Source organism: Stegastes partitus, unplaced genomic scaffold (assembly GCF_000690725.1).
Source record: "Stegastes partitus isolate 25-593 unplaced genomic scaffold, Stegastes_partitus-1.0.2 Scaffold1419, whole genome shotgun sequence".
NCBI lineage: Eukaryota > Metazoa > Chordata > Actinopteri > Pomacentridae > Stegastes > Stegastes partitus.
In genome coordinates this window covers 125,264-141,096 of record NW_007579150.1, presented here as the reverse complement: position 1 = coordinate 141,096, position 15,833 = coordinate 125,264, and the positions used below count along the sequence as shown (strand labels likewise).

Genomic DNA, 15,833 nt, shown 5'->3' with positions numbered 1-15,833 from the left:
AGGCTGCGCTCGGCGACCAATCGCGGGCCGCGGCTCGGTTTGCGCTGCGGAGCGAACAGAGGGATGTTCAAAGAGGCAGCAGCCCAGAGAGGAAGAGCGAGCGGTTCGGTGGGGCTGTGATGCTTTGCGTGGCTCTGCGGGCTGAACAGCAGTGTGATGGGATAAAACCTGCCGCGCTCATTTAACCGCTCACTCTGCGTCCGTGTGCGCGCGCGCCTCTCTCTCTCTCTCTCTGTGTGTGTGTGTCCGCGAGCCCCGAGAAATGCTGTTGCAGCTCGAGCGCGCATGACAAATTTTTTTATAAGCTTCACAGAAAAAAAAAAAATCTTCCAACTTGGAGCCGTGAGAGTAAGTTTTTCTTCTATTTTTCTATTCTTTTTTTTTTTTTTTTTTTTTTTGAATAACACTTGGGTCGTTCACTTGGAGCCCAAAAGCTCAGGACGACATGGAGAGCGAAAAGTACTTGCCGGAGCTTATGGCAGAGAAGGACACGCTGGATCCGTCTTTTCAGCACTCCCTGCGGCTACTGGATCAAGGTAAAAAAAAAAAAACTGTCCGTGGTTAAATAGTGGAGTAAACAGTTTAGCTGTGTGGAAACTGTTGGAAGTGTTTATCACAGTGTTCAGGTTTAACGCTTGGTGTTGGGCTGCAGGCTACATGACACCAGCAGCCCGCCTACTTCCAGTTATAAATAAGGAGGTTTGTGGGTCTACTTACAATTTCCTGTTTGGTCGCACTAAAATAGCGAGGTCCTTTTAGCATCAGGGCTGGTATTTATTTATTTATTTTTTTTTTGCCAAGTTCTTAAGTAGAAAATTGCCTCATCCAGCCCTGCTGTAGAGTAGAAATAAAACAGGGCAGCTTAGACTGAAGACTGCACCAAGAGCTTCACAACTTTTCATGTAAATTGGACAAAGACTGACAGCAAATGTGAAATCCGTACTGGTTCCACCTCTTAATTAGGATTTCATTGCTGACAAAATACTAATGAGGGTAAGTGATGACCAAGTAAATATTTCAACATTAAAACCCTCCTCTTGTTTTGTTGTTGGATGGCATAAAAGGAAATCACAGCCCACAGTTTCTGAATGGAAGTCTCTGTGAAGCACTAACACCACTCTGACATCCCAGGCTGCAGCCGTCTCCATCCCGCGCAGACGTGTAATCTGTGGTGCAAGTGTTGGAATAATCGCACTCTTATTCAAATGTACATGTGTTTCCTCACTTTGAAGAAATGGACGTGACTGAAATGGAATTACTAAATGGATGGAGCAGCAGCAGAAGCGGCGGCGGTGGCAGCAGCAGCGCTCGCAGACGGTTTAATTAATCCGTTGCACAGCCTTCTGCTTTGAAGCTGTCGGAATTTTGCAAACACTCCTTGAGACGCAGCCCTGTACGGCTCTTCATGTGGGAAGTGCACTGTTACGGCATCCAAGTGCATCCTTCAAGTACCACTCATGGGCTTTGTGGAGAGTCTAGCAGGCTGTTGTTGGCTTTAAAGGCAGCAGACAGGGAGCACTAGTCTGTAAACAGTCTTACTGCACTGTAACTAATTCTATTGAATATACCCATATGCAGCTCCTGTACCAGGTTTATTCTGACAGCTGTGTCTCTTTTAGTTTCAAACGTGGGACCTTGAGGGGTCCTTAAAAAGATCTCCAGCAAAGTGATCTATACTTTTGATGTTGTTTATTTGCCAGAGTTTACCAAATCTGAATGACTTGAGAGTTATTCTGTCACCTCCTGACTCCTCAGTGTTCACTTACTCTAGGGCGAATGATTATTATCATTATTCTGCTGAGTCAATTAGGTTGGATTAAAAACTGTCAGAAGAATGCAAAAAGCCCCCTCCTGCAATTTCTTGAAGCTAAAGGTGACATTTGCCCTCTTTAGTCTGAGTCCAGAATTCAAAACTAGACATTTGACAATTATGTAAATAAAAGACAAGCAGCAAATCCTAGAATTTGCAAAGCTTGCAAACACTTGACTTGATTGACTTGTGGATTGATCAGCGAATTCAGCTGTTCTCTATCAAGTTATTACAAATGCAAAGATCGTCCTTTCTTCATATAATTCAGTCATTTTTAACTCTTTTTTTGGGGGTGGGGTGGAAAGAGCTCGTGTCCTCAGATAGCTTACTGACAAAAAAAAATAAATCATTACTTTGAAAACGTGGCAGATTTTTCACTGCAGGGAAGAGAATGAAACATGTACGAGTGAAATTCTAACTGTCATATAGATTATGATCAACTTTTTATGTAGTGACATGTAAAATGAAATGGTTCCAGACTTATAGACGTTCTGTCTTCTGTTCAGTCAGTGCATGTTAGTGTAATGGATGTAATGGCCCCGGCCATATCACTTGCAAAGTGTAGTCTTGTTTGAAAGAGCAGACTTGGCTTAATGCGTGTTTCAGCGAAGCAGCTGCCGTACAGTAAGGTAAATTCATTTCACTCTGGGAGGCAGATAAGGCCGTGTTTTACTCAGCACTTTTTTTGTTATCAGCAGCTTTCGTTATTCAAATCTGGGTTAGATTTTTTTTCTTCTAAGAACACGCGTTCCCCTCACTGATAGAGTGAGGAGGCCGGAGCACTGAATACTTAATGCCATTTAAAAGACACTTACCAGCCACTTTCTTGACAGTAACGTCTTTAATCCACATGGCAGGTCCTGTGTGGAGTTATAGCAAATATTGGCTATTTTCCCCACAATGGAATAAAAAATGATGGAATACGTATAGAATGAGGCAGGACAAGCCAAAAAAAACACTGTGGAGTAAATGTTTCCCCCCTGTGTTGTGCGTTTTACCTAACACAAGTTCTTCATATTGCGCTTCCAATAAAGTTAGTTTGTGATATTTCTAGTGGGGGCAAAGATTGCAGTTGGACACCAGCGCGGTGGCAGAATTAATCCGTGACATTTTATAAAGTAAGCAGAACTCTGCGGTGCACAAAATTTGGCCGAAACAGTCTGCCACAACTCCAAAACTGTAAATACTGTTATCTCTCTCTTACACAACAGATGGAACACGATGCAGCTTAATAGAGCACTTCTTCTGCCATCTTGCTGATGAGTTCTGGACTTGATTATGTAATTGGCAGGGGATGCAGGGAACAGAGCCGGAGTAACTAGAGTTACTGCGTGCAAACGGCAAATATGAGATTACTCCGGGTCTGGAGAGACTTCCATTCAGGAAAAATTAGGGGGGCATTGTGTTGGGAGCTCGGGGACAGGGCGGGCTGCTTTGATAAGTTTGGGCCATTCGCAGAGCTCTTCTCCCACAAGGACCATATCTCTGCCCCTGTGACAAGCCTCATACAGTCAGCAGCAGCAGCAGCAGCAGCAGCAGCCACTTGGAGCTGGAGGAATAGCTTAAGCCAAAATAAGAGACTAGCAGGACCAGCAGTCTACATGGAATAAAAAATCCTCAGCAGCATACTAATGAAGGGCTTGCACATATGAAAACACCCCATGTGGCATGAAGTACATCTGTTATTTACGGGAAATCAGTGCTACCTCTGTGGAAGCATGCAAATAACACTTCATTTTAATGTGGCTTTAACTGTTGCTGTGGGTGTGAAAGTTCATTCTTAACCTTGGAAAAAGCAGAATTATACAAATTCTTACTTTTCTCTCATGAGGGGAAAAAAAAAAAACACTGAATATTCAATCTCATCCACTGCATGCCTTGTTCTCCTCCGTGAACAAGGATATTGTTGTTATCTACAGTAACGGGAAATGCCACGCGAGCTAGTCATGACACCGATGGATCTGAAAAAATAATGTGGGGGAAAAATAGTGGATGAAGGCAAAGGCTGTTTGCTGACTTTGTAAAATGCAACCGCCTTAAGCCGTGTCTACACAGCAGGCGTAGCGTGCAGCGTTGTGTTAGCAGCAGCAGCAGCAGCAGCTCTGGTGCTCTGTGTGCGTCTCAACAGGATGTGTTCAGGGACAGTATTCAGCAGTAGATCACCTGCTATTTAGAAGTGCCCAGACGTCACACAGCCGCTGTAGTAGTTCATATAAAACACACTTGAAATGTAAAAACACACTTTGGGTTTTATTCATGTTAGAAAATGTAAACCTGCACATCAGAAGCACGTGAGACATGGACAACTGAAAACTTTGTTGACATACTCTTACAGTAATATTAGCATATGAACAATAATAATTCCACAACATATTGTCATAGTAGGTTACATGGATTGTGTTAAACTATCAGGATAAATGTTGTGCTATTTTCAAACTAGATTCTCCTGAATGATAGTTAAGTATATTTTTTTGACCATTTTTTTGGATCAGTTTCCTGTTTAACATTTCTTCTTCTAATGATTTGTGTTTGGCCGAACAGCTTACAATCCTAAAATGTTTTATTTAAAATGATATAAAAGATAGAAAAACATGAATCATAAATGGCTTAAACCGATCAATGATTGTTAAAGATGGAAAGATTTTCTTCCAGTAAAAAAAAAACAAGCATCTGCATTCTTCCTGCAAAGTGCAAACTTTTAAAATGTATGTTTTTGATTCCAGGTTGATAAACTGCAGGCAAACCACCCAAGGTGATAAACATCTCAGAATAATCAAGGAATATGCAGTGAAAACAAAACAAAACAAGCAAAATGCAATCCCAAACAGAAGTAGTGCTTACACAAGACCAGGCTAAATTTATCAAGCATATGAAAAACACACTGAAAATATCCAGAATACTAATTATGATAATGTAAATGAAAGGAAGCATAAAAATAACAAATGACAAATATCATTACAGGCATGTTGTAAGTATTTGATAGTATATGGACTATTTTTTTTAATGTGTTTACATTTTGGATTCTTGGAGCCAGTGTGTTCCTGCTTCTATGTTTATCTCCAGTAGTGTTTCTAATCCATGTAACACGCTTATATTGTGCTGCGTCTGATTACATTTTCTCTGTTAGCTAATTAAGTAAATGATTCAGCTTCAGACCCAAGTGTTAAACTGTGTGACAAAAAGCTCGCGACTCACTTGCATCCGAGCTCAGGATTTGTTTGATATTGCAGCTTTGATGTATATTATCTGCTAGTTTCACCGTCATAATTATGGATCATTAAATAGTAAATATATGAATGTTGTGTAGATGAAAGTATAATGAATCTTGTTGCCTTTTCTACAGTTGAAAACAATACCGAGTTAAAAATGTAAAACTCGTCTCCTTGCGTCAGGCGTATTCTCTTTGTTCAGGATGTGGATGCAGAGCAGTGTGCAGCCCTCTCTCAATGTTTCAGGACCTCTGGCCCACTTTGGACACTGTAACCCCAGTCCTGCACATAAGCTCCACATCTAAAACATTTTAATTGGATATTCCACAGCAGGAGCCCGGCACAATGTTTGCATTACATTAACAGCCTCAGCCGGCTCGCCCGCAAACAAAAACAACACCTAAATAAGTAAATAAATAAATAAGTGATACAATATCTGCACAAAGTAAGCAGGTGTGGGAAAGTAACCTCGTGTCAGACGCGATGCCACGTTTCTATCTCATCAACACAACAGAAGGGTATTTTTAGCTGTGCTTGAGTTTTGCCCCGAGTGAGAGCAGTTCCTGGGTTAGAATGCCCAGAAGTGAACAAAAATAAGCTTTGGCATAGGATCAAAGGCAGAGATATCGTTTTGTTGGGGAAACAGTGCTTGATAGCGATAATGATCTGTGAATCTGCGGCTGGCTGACATGCTGAGCCACACAGCGAGGTAGAGGTGAGGGCGCAGCCACGGCGCTGAATCTGTCGGAGGCCGAGACCCGACCGCTGATTTGACCCGCAGATGTAGTGAACTTGCAAGTGAACTGTAAGGGGGGCAGACGGGGAGCTCCAGAAACTGGCTTTGCATTCAGACGAGCAGTGGAAGGCTGCCGAGCCTCGGCGCTGTGGCTAAGAGGTGTTTGCAGTACTCTGCCTCCTGCTTTGCAGGAGCTCCCACTGGAATCCAGGGGTGAAATGTAGGCCAGGAATAACACGGCCAGACCCCGGTTATAAAACCTAACAGCGCCTTGTTTGCAGACACGACAAGTCATGTGGCTTCATTGACTCCTCTGCTAATGTGGAATGCATTTTCTTGCTTGTTATGGCAGCAATGATGAGCTAATTATCTTCTTCTTTTTTTTTTCTCTCTCTCTCTCAGATTCACACTAACGGATAGATTTTAATAAAGTTAAAATGTCAAAGCTGGAATATTAACATGAGTCATCAGTGTACTGCAGCATGTAAACAAACAGCCTCACTAGTTATCAGTGAAAAGTCATAAAATAAGTCATAGCATGTCAGAAAAAATTCTATCTGCACCTGGATTAGCATATTGGAACCAGCCTGACGACTGGAAAGTGGCCAGAAAGGGAAAAAAAAGGGACAGAAATACAATAAACATTAAATGCCTGACATGTACTGTGAACATACTTTAGAATGCACTAATCAATATTTCTGTATGAGCAATGCATCAAATGACTCTGTGAATTATAACGGCTTGCTTTGTGTTGAGCCTGCAGCATGTTATCGCCCAACGATGTGGTTTATTTCAGCTTGATGGAGTGTTTTAGTGTCTTTTACATTTGGTTTTACGCTTTGCCTCTTAAATGATTATTTTCACATTTCCTGTGAAGCTTTTTTTTTTCGGCCATAGCAGGCAGCTGTTCTGATAAAAGCCACGATAAACCCACAACAAAATACAACCGACAGACAAATTTAGCGACGAGCTGGTTGTTGTAATAAGTAGCCAGAAAGGTAAAAAGCCAAATAAGTAATTATTTTAGACCTACATTCATGTAACAACACGACAAATGAATGATGCAGCTGTGCTCTGATCACCTGATGTATGGATGGGCAATAGAAAACAACACAGACAGTACAGTTTATTCTTCATAAATGCTTAAACCTTAATCATTCTGACCAAAGTGTGTCTATAATGTGTTAGAAACTATTAGAAATCATTAGTCAAAGTTTGCTCAGTGTCTTCTTTTAGTCTTTTTCTCTGAGAAAATTAGGATACATTGCTAACTTTAAAACAATATATAAGTATGGCGGCAGTGTGTGATAAGAAGTTTTACATGGCAATTTATTTTTAAAGGATTATTTTAGAATTGTTACCATATAAGCTACCAGTTTTTATTTTGGTACCAGCATTTTAGATTGACCACTAAAGCACTACGAGCTGTTAAAGCCCTACACCTGTTTATGCTGTAGTGTAAAGACCAGGACTGTTCTGGGCCCGTTTTCTGCTCAGCCGATGCCAGAAATCAGTACTTAATCCTGTCCAGCTGTTGGCTCATTGCTCTTTCATTGCATCTCTATCAGTGTCCACGCAATCCCATCATCATATTGTGCAGCATACAGTCTCCACCTGGCGCAAAGCTTGCCTTGGGCTCAGCTTGTTGATTTAATGTTGAGACTGTCAAATTTCCATGTCGAGCATGCTGCTCTGGTATAAATGCTGCATTCATATTTCAAATACCACAGAGATGCGCGTTTTCCTCCTCCACCTGCATGCATACATTGCTCAGGGCTTGCCTTGAGCTGTCTGCTAGGATGACTATCCGAGAGGAGGCTCAATTAAATGGCTAGCCCGGGCAGCTTTAATAATGCAAACTGCACTTGTTTTGGCAGGAGTATGCTGAAAGCTGATATTCCACCTCTCTGGTAAGCAGATCATTTAGAGGTGTGTCTTGCTCGGTCTTTGGTTGGTGTACTTTTAACTTTTTAGATGCTGTTGCCAATATAACAAAGCTGCTTTTTTTTGTGATATCAAAATGCACAAATATCTAAACACATGTAGCCACACAAGATCACTAAAATAAGCAAATGTGTGTAAACATGACTACATTTCCATATTTGATGCCAAAGGGTTCAGCTGCAGCCGGCGTTTGAGATCTTTTATTGCAGGACGGATAATGAGAGAACCATGTCATCACCTCGGCAGTATAGCCTCGATTTAGGCTTCCCTGCGTGACTTATGAGGATCCATTAATCATCATTTTATGGGATGATAATGTGCACTGCAGAGCTGCCCAAGACAGGACGCAGACAGACCAGGATTACACTGGATTAGGTTGAAAAGCAGTTAGAAACTCCCAGACTGTATCAATCTGTTTGCTGTGCCTGAAGCTGAGAGACAAAGGGAGACGGGGATATAAAAGAAAGAGAGGCTAGGAGTGGGTTGGCAGGGCTGTAGAGAACGTAAGAGTCTCTTTCCCCAGGGAAAGGTTATTTGTAAGGGGATTGTACCAAAGTCAGTTACAAAAGGGAAAATGCAATCTGAGGGGGAGTGGGAGGGGAGGAGGGGGTGGCAAAAAAAATGGATGTGCGGAATGGAATGGGAGTTGAAATAGAAAAAAAAAAAAAAGTGGTTATGGGAGTGCTGCTGTAGATGTGTTAGTGATAAATAAATAAAAAAAAAAAAGTTCAGATCCCCACCGCTGTGCTTCCGCTCTATACGTCGTCCCCTATAGCTGAGAGACGAGCTGGAAGGAGTGGCACCGCACATCCATGACTAAACCTTTTGTCATTACTGATGTGATAAAAGATAAGTGTGATTTCCCACATCCTCAAAAGGACCGTCGTGGTGAAAATTCGTCGCTTATTCATTTTCGACACTGTGGAAGCTTTCCAAACACATCCTGCGCCGCAAAACATCCCCGTCCCATAAAAGCGTTTCTTCTTGCCGGAGAATCAGATGTATTTTCGGCCCGGTTCCTTATTTTCTGCGCTAAACTGGCGCTATTACGGTTAATGTTTGACTTTGGAGCTTGTTTTTTTACTTGAAGGGGTCCTTTCTGTGCCCCTGCCTTGCCTTGATCTCCCCATGACAGCCACCGCTTCCCTTCCCCTCTTCTTTATTTATGTCGTTTTGTGTGGTTGGCACCTCTATAGAGAGGATTGCACTGGATTAGCTTCTCCGCCTTCCCAACTGATCCGATCCATTTTGTGTAATCCAACTCAATTTAATTATGTTTATCGTTCCACCTCGCTGGTGCCGAGGAGCAGCAGCACACCTCTACCAAGATAAGCCCGGGGACCTTGTGCCTCTTTGCTGGCAGAGTGTCTGCCTGAGCCTGTTGCTTTACAAACAGATGGTGTAAGTCACCTACACTCTCAGTAAATAATGTGTTTGGTACAATATTATGTTTTCCAGCTCCCCTCAAACATCAGTGTGACATGGAAAAAAAAAATACCCAAGGTTGAAGATCGTAACCTCCTTTTTTTTGTTGTTGTGGATGTTATGGGAATTTGTACAGTTTAGCAGGCTCTCCATCCCTCGCCCCCTCTGATAGCAGGAGAATCAATGTGCCCACTATGTATACAGTCTTCTTTATTAGTTCTGTGAGTCTAATCCCTGGCATGAGATCTCAGAAGCTCACAATAAAAGCCTAAAAATAGGTTTTCACAGTTCAAGGGCTCCCAGATAGCCTGACCATGTTGAAAATCTGGCTTTTTCTTCCCTCTGAATGTAGCGATTGTGCACTGCATTAAGTTTTTGTTGCGCCATTAAATGTATTCGTGCCCTTCGGCTACTGATCTCAGAATTTCTATATTGGCAAGAAATGCCTCCAATCCAGTGGCAGACGCTTGCAGTGTCAGTGGAGTCGACTGTACTGAGCTGCAGATGTTAAAGCCCAACAACTAGTGAGGATGAAAGAAGAAGAATAGACTCGGCTCGGTCTTGAATGCTTCTCTGTCATCTGCACCGTCTCCGTAAAAAAAAAAGAAAAACAACAAATAAAACTCTGGCTTATTACTCTGGGAGTAATCTATCGTTTTACACTTACTAGTCAGTAGAAGAAATCTGTTTTTATTTAGTGTTCTAATGGGGAATTTTAATAAATATATGTCACTATTTTCCTCGTTATATCACAAAGTAACACAGCATCCACGTGCCGCATGTGTCATGTAGAACCCAGATATTGTAAATCCAATTAGGAAAAAATAAAAATAAACGGGGCCCAATTACATTCTTCTGTCATCCCGCATTTGCCCTGAGTATTGTTTTGACGTAACGCAAAGACGCAAAAAGGCTTCCAAATGTCATCATTCTTTCATAAGAAACTATTAGGAGCATTAATCTTCTTTAGCGCGTTAAGTATTAAATGTCCTGCTCACCTTTTAAAAAACAGAAAAAGAAGAAGGACAGGCTTTGGTAGCGGTTGGCATGAATCTTTAATGAGCGAGGGCGGTGGGATATCAGTAAATGAAAGTTAAGTGCATTTTCTGGGTTTTTGGAGCAGGAAAAGTTATCCTGTAATGTACTGAGAGAGGAGGAGAGATGGATGCTCATTTACCACCGGTGCCAAGAGACCTTTTCCTCGTGTCCTGCTAGGCTGCTTGCTTCGCGGTGTCTCCCGTCTCTATTTTAAGAGCCTGATATTAAAGCCTAATTGTATTCAGAGTTTTTTAGGGACATCTCCCTCTCTTTCTTGTGCCTTTTTCTTTTTTTTAAATTCCCAACAAAATCATTAAATATGGAAAAGCACCATTTGTAATTTGCGTGTTTTTAGAACGGCTGCTTTTAGTGAACCGGCTCACCTCGTTTCGATTAATACGGCACCGGGGCCAGATGCAGCGCGTATACTGTTTTCTGTCGGCCAGTTAACGTGTCACTACTGTTCCAGTCGGCTGTAAAGCATTCATTAAAGTCTTAACAGCGAAACCATAAACAAGGGGTCAGATCAGGGTATATGACCCTCATAACAAGCCCAGTTATCCACTCTCTCCTCAGTAATGAAATCATACTGTTGCTGCTGTTGCTTTGACACTCCAGCTGATGGCTCCTTCGCTGTGCCGTTTGGTGGCGCGTCTTGTTAAAGTTTGACCTAGGATTTGCCCAATAATAGGCTTATTAAAGTTTGACCTGGAAGTGGATCTCTGACTATCTGCTTGTTAAATTTTTGGTCTTTCTTGGCGGCCATCATTAGTCCATAGAGAATGTTTGGAGTTGTTTTTATATATATATATGTATGTAGCCTCCACAAAACAAGCATACTGAGAGGAGTGCATGGCTCTCACTCAAGGAACAGACGAGAGTTTTAATTATACAAACCTTTAAATAAAGACAAGTACAAGTCTTATAGCTACAGAATATTTTTTTATTTGTGTGAAGCTTCACACTAAAAAAAAAGAAAACAAATTATTATATATGGGATAATATAGGAACTTCACAATGCTTCAGGAAATATAATTATACTTATAATTATGCTTGTTTTCAGCACAGCTTCCTCGTTCCAGGTCTTTACTAGAAATAACGTCCGCATTCGACAAGACTAAATGAGGCAGCTGCTTCCTTTAAGTCATTAAATTACGCTTCACTTTGGGTTAAATCTGAAATATTTAAGCCTTTCATTGTGTCTTGATCACATTTGACTGTTTTAAAGTCTTAATTGTTTTGGAAGAATGTGGATTAGTATTTGGTGCAATTTAAACGTGAACCATCCAACTACAGAAAATCGCTCAATGTCTGTCGTAGCTTTCTGGGAAAAAAATATATAAAAATTTGCCTCAATAGTTTTTGATTTCAACAACTCCCACTGAGGACATACTCTGGTCAGCTACAAATGTACAACTACCTGCCCAATGTTATGTAGATCTACCTCGTACCACAAGGACAAAGGACCTTGTACAGCTGCATCACTGCATCCTAGCAACTCCCACACAGTTGTGACGGGTTGTTGTCAAAGTAACGTCCATATGAATGCCAGGACTCACGGTTTCCCAGATTATAACTGATATAATGATCCATGCTTCTCACGCCACCTGTCAGTGGTTTTAATGTTGTGGCTGATGGGTGTACATCTATAACAACCTTCTAGCTGCAGAACAAAACAAACTTGTTGTGCAAGTGAATATTTACTGATTAGTGCTTTTGGTACTGGATTAAAATAAACTAACCTCAATAAAGGTCAGTCTTTGTGTCACTGTGGCTCATATATATGTTTTTACTAGGACTAGTTTGTAGACAACAAAACCTCAGGAGTGAGACACATCAGGCTTTGGATACCCAGTAATGGTTCATAAAACTAGCTTATTGGTTGTTTTTGTGGTTTTTTTTTTGATAATTAAAAAAACACCACTCGTAGTTGAAATTGATGATTTGCACAGCAGCTCAGTCCCAGAGATATGTATAAAAGTAAAACTCCAGCGAGTACGGCTGCAGCTATTTAGTAGTCAGGCTCATTCATTAGTGACGGGATCACAAGTATCACAGCTCAATTCTTTTCTGTCATATGTAATGCATCTCCGGCAAAGATGATTGTAATTACAGCGAGCGTGCAGTCCACACAGTTGACGCCTTCTGAGCTGGCGTGTCGATGGGAGGCAGCGAGAGGTGAGCAGATAGAAATCAAGTTTATAGATCTGTGGTTCGTGCGCGCCCACCCCTCCACCAGAGGGCTGGGGTTTTAATTGCTGTCTGACCAGGGCTGGTTCTGTGTGAAGATGTGCCGCGCAGATACGAGAAGTAGGGGGAAGGAACGGTTTTCTTTCTCTGTGGTTGTTGTATTGACAGCTCCTCATCCTGGAGGAGCTGATAAGAACACGAGATCCAAGGAGACGCATAGAGGAGTGGATAGCGTTTCAGGGCCAGGAATCAGAGCTGTTTTTGGGGGGTTAGTGAGCCATACAAGTACTGTGCTGACAGTCATATCTAACGTTTGAAGGGCACAAAAGCAGGCTGAGATCTCACCGAGGCTAACAGCATTACTGCGAGTCCGCAGCCGAGGGAGAAAATGCCAGAGCAGGTGGCATGCATGAGCAAAGAGCTTGTAACCTTGTAACGTAAATGAAACACCTGCATGCACGAGGAGCATCGTATTCAAAATCAATGCGGGAAAGTACATTGATTTACAAAACAAAACACAAACACGGGGGACCTTGCAGCATTCTTTATGTTTGGTCACTGTTTCAGTGCTGCTTTGTTTACTGGAGCTCTATTCAGGTTTTTCTGTTTGTTTGTTTTTTTGTGTTTTGTATACTGTTGCTATCTTTTATAATAACTGAATTTAATTTAGAATGCGGTTTTAACAGAAGAATGTAAAAAATAAATTAAAAATAGCATAAAATACATTGTGTAATCTTTTTCTAATTATACAACAGTGTAACTTATGTTAGATATTTTGTCCAATTTGTCGTCTTTGAATTTTCTGTGGGCCAAAAATGAGACAAATTTATTCTTTTCTTTGCTGAAAATGCTCTAAAGCAGCCTTTATGATATCAGAACACACAAAAGATGTGCATTGTATAACAAAATACTCACTTACAGACCACTGAACCGTCCTCAATAAAGATTGAGATGGAAGAGAATTAAATTTTGCTTGCAAATTCAGCTGCACTCTGGTCAGTGAGGAACCCTCGAGCAGGATCACGTCACCGATCAATACGTGATGTGTAACAAAAGCTAAATATCGAGACACGTCAATGCATGGATCCAGCCACGGTGCAAAGCGACATCACTCCAAACACTTGACTTATTGCTGCTTTTATTCCCCAACACAGCGCCTTTGAGGCCGGAGAACCTACCACGCCGCAGGACAGATTGCTCTGTATGTGTCATAGATCTCACTGTCAGAACTACATTACCCCCACTGAGCTCCTCAGGTCGCCCAGTGAGAGATAATTGTGACCCCTGCTGTGAGGGAAGAGTCCGACTTACGGGAGCCACCTCCCGTTCATCACAAGTCACTCACTTAAAGTATTTTCCCTCCGAGTTAAAGTGCTAATCCCGGGCTCATTCCTGTGATGTTTTTGGTACATCCTCTCCTCCTTTCCTCCTCCAGCCTGGTGGTTGTTACTGTTGACAGCGGGGGCTGTCTGCAGATTTTCAGCTCTGTTTTCCCATCGGTTTTCCAATCGCTGTGTGCAGAAATTAAAGTGTCGGGCTCACATAGCAGCTGAAAATGTTTTCTGCTACGACATAAATTAGCCTCGACCGCATCTCAACTGCTGTACTTATATTAAGGGTAAGAAAAGGTGTTGATTTTTTTAAACATGGTCTTGTTTGACCAAATGTGTCCATATTAGAATTACATATATATGTATAGAAAATATATAAAGCAAAGTTTCTGTTTGAAATCTGCTGTTTTGACTCATTCGCATTCATTCACAGCAGTGAATTACCTGAGCAAGACTGACAGACTGTGTTTTTACAATGTGTTAAGCCCATATTTACTGAAGACTTTTTCATTATTAACCACCTACCTGAGGTCTTGAAATTTAATTTTGTATGCCCAAACACTGCCCATGGTTGTAGGAGTATTTTTCTTTTCCTTTAAAGCTGGAATATGCAACTTTTGAGAAAAAGACGCGGCGCATTGTTTCACTGACAAATGAAAGTCATAAGTAATAAAACACACTCCTACTCAACTCGCTAGACTCAGAGGTTATAAATTACTGTTTCAGAGACAGTTGCTCATCAAATGCTTCGTATACAATTATTTTATATATGACTTGAAGGGAAACACACGAGGGGATTTCTAATTTGAGTTCACATGACTCACATCGTGTTAATAGACTGATGCTCTTGCAGGCTGAGGGCTCGATCGCACTTAACGAAACTCAACCGTCTGAAGTTGTGCTGCTGTAGTAGCTTTACTCAGTTCCAGTCTACCTACTGTTCTCTCCATATAACACAAATAACCCCCCTGGCAATTGGTAGTGTCTGCCTCATTATCATATTTATTTAAAGTATCGTATGACCCATTTCATTCCAACATGGGTTCCTCTCGTCATGATTGAGTAGTCCCATATTTAAGGGTAGTCTCCAGAGATGCCGCTGTGCATAATGGGAACATTACTATTAAGCATAGTCACAGGCCTGTCCTTGTCATTAAAACGAGAAGAGAAACACTTCCTCTGTTCCTAACTAAGAATAGTTTTAGGTTACAATTACTGCATTATTACAGATAACATTCAAAACCTGCAGACTGTGAAGAAAGGAGCCGTGGATCTTCCTATGGAGGGAATGTTGGAAATCCAACTCAGACGATCAATGATCTGTCATGTAAGCAATACCAGATGAAATACTAAATATATTTGCCCAGTGGCCAGTGATATAGTACGTAGAGTCATGTTGTTGAAAGGAGAGGGCTGCGGTGCCGCCCTTTGTAACGTGACCACTCTAATGGACCACATCTGATGAATGGTGATGATTGCACCAATAATACACGAAGAAATCTGTCTGATTGCCAGGTATAAACATCAGCGCGAGGTCTAATGGCCGAATCTGTCACTAAACGTCTGAAGCTCGTTCACAGTGGCCACTGGCCTGTGGCTGGTAATGGAAGATTAATAGCAGGCTACCAGTCCATCTCTGATCGGAGTTATCGAATGGTTTCCCTTGGATACGTTTCTCAGGACTTGGCTGCGTCTGGGCTGTATCGATCTGCCGCTTGCAAATTTATGGTTATGTTTCTTCAATTTGCACAAAGGCAAAAACATTGTTGTCTCTGTTGGCATCAGTCATTGACTTCCTGCAGATGTGGCTGCAGCATCGGTCTCAACTGGATCTGTCCCTCGGTCCCAGGGGCTCGAACCCTCTCCTTTTGTGACAACCTGAATGTCATCACTGTTATTTTATACATCTAATTGACCGTGACCTTCTCAGTGCTTTACATTTAGGAAATGTTTATTGATAAGTATTGCTCTCCGGCGCTTTAAATACTGCACATGCTGATATGATATGACTGCTGCCTTTGTTTTAAGCAATTCAGCTAATTTCAAGTACACGTTGTCCAGACGGTCATGCTCCGCTTGAGCTGGGGCCATGACTTTCTTATAAGAAAAGTCTTACAGGCTTTTTGAGATCAAAGCTATAAGGTTTTTCT

General features: G+C 41.6%; 1 protein-coding gene across 1 annotated transcript in view; it reads left to right on the top strand.

Moving 5' to 3' along the window:
• Nucleotides 1–399: 399 nt before the first annotated feature.
• khdrbs3 (KH domain containing, RNA binding, signal transduction associated 3) overlaps nt 400–15,833 on the top strand; it is a 121,149-nt gene continuing 105,715 nt past the window's right edge. Inside the window, exon 1 of the mRNA XM_008299455.1 lies at nt 400–536. Within this exon, the coding sequence (XP_008297677.1) occupies nt 446–536 (91 nt within the window). The 5' untranslated portion in view covers nt 400–445. The remainder of the gene's footprint in view (nt 537–15,833) is intronic.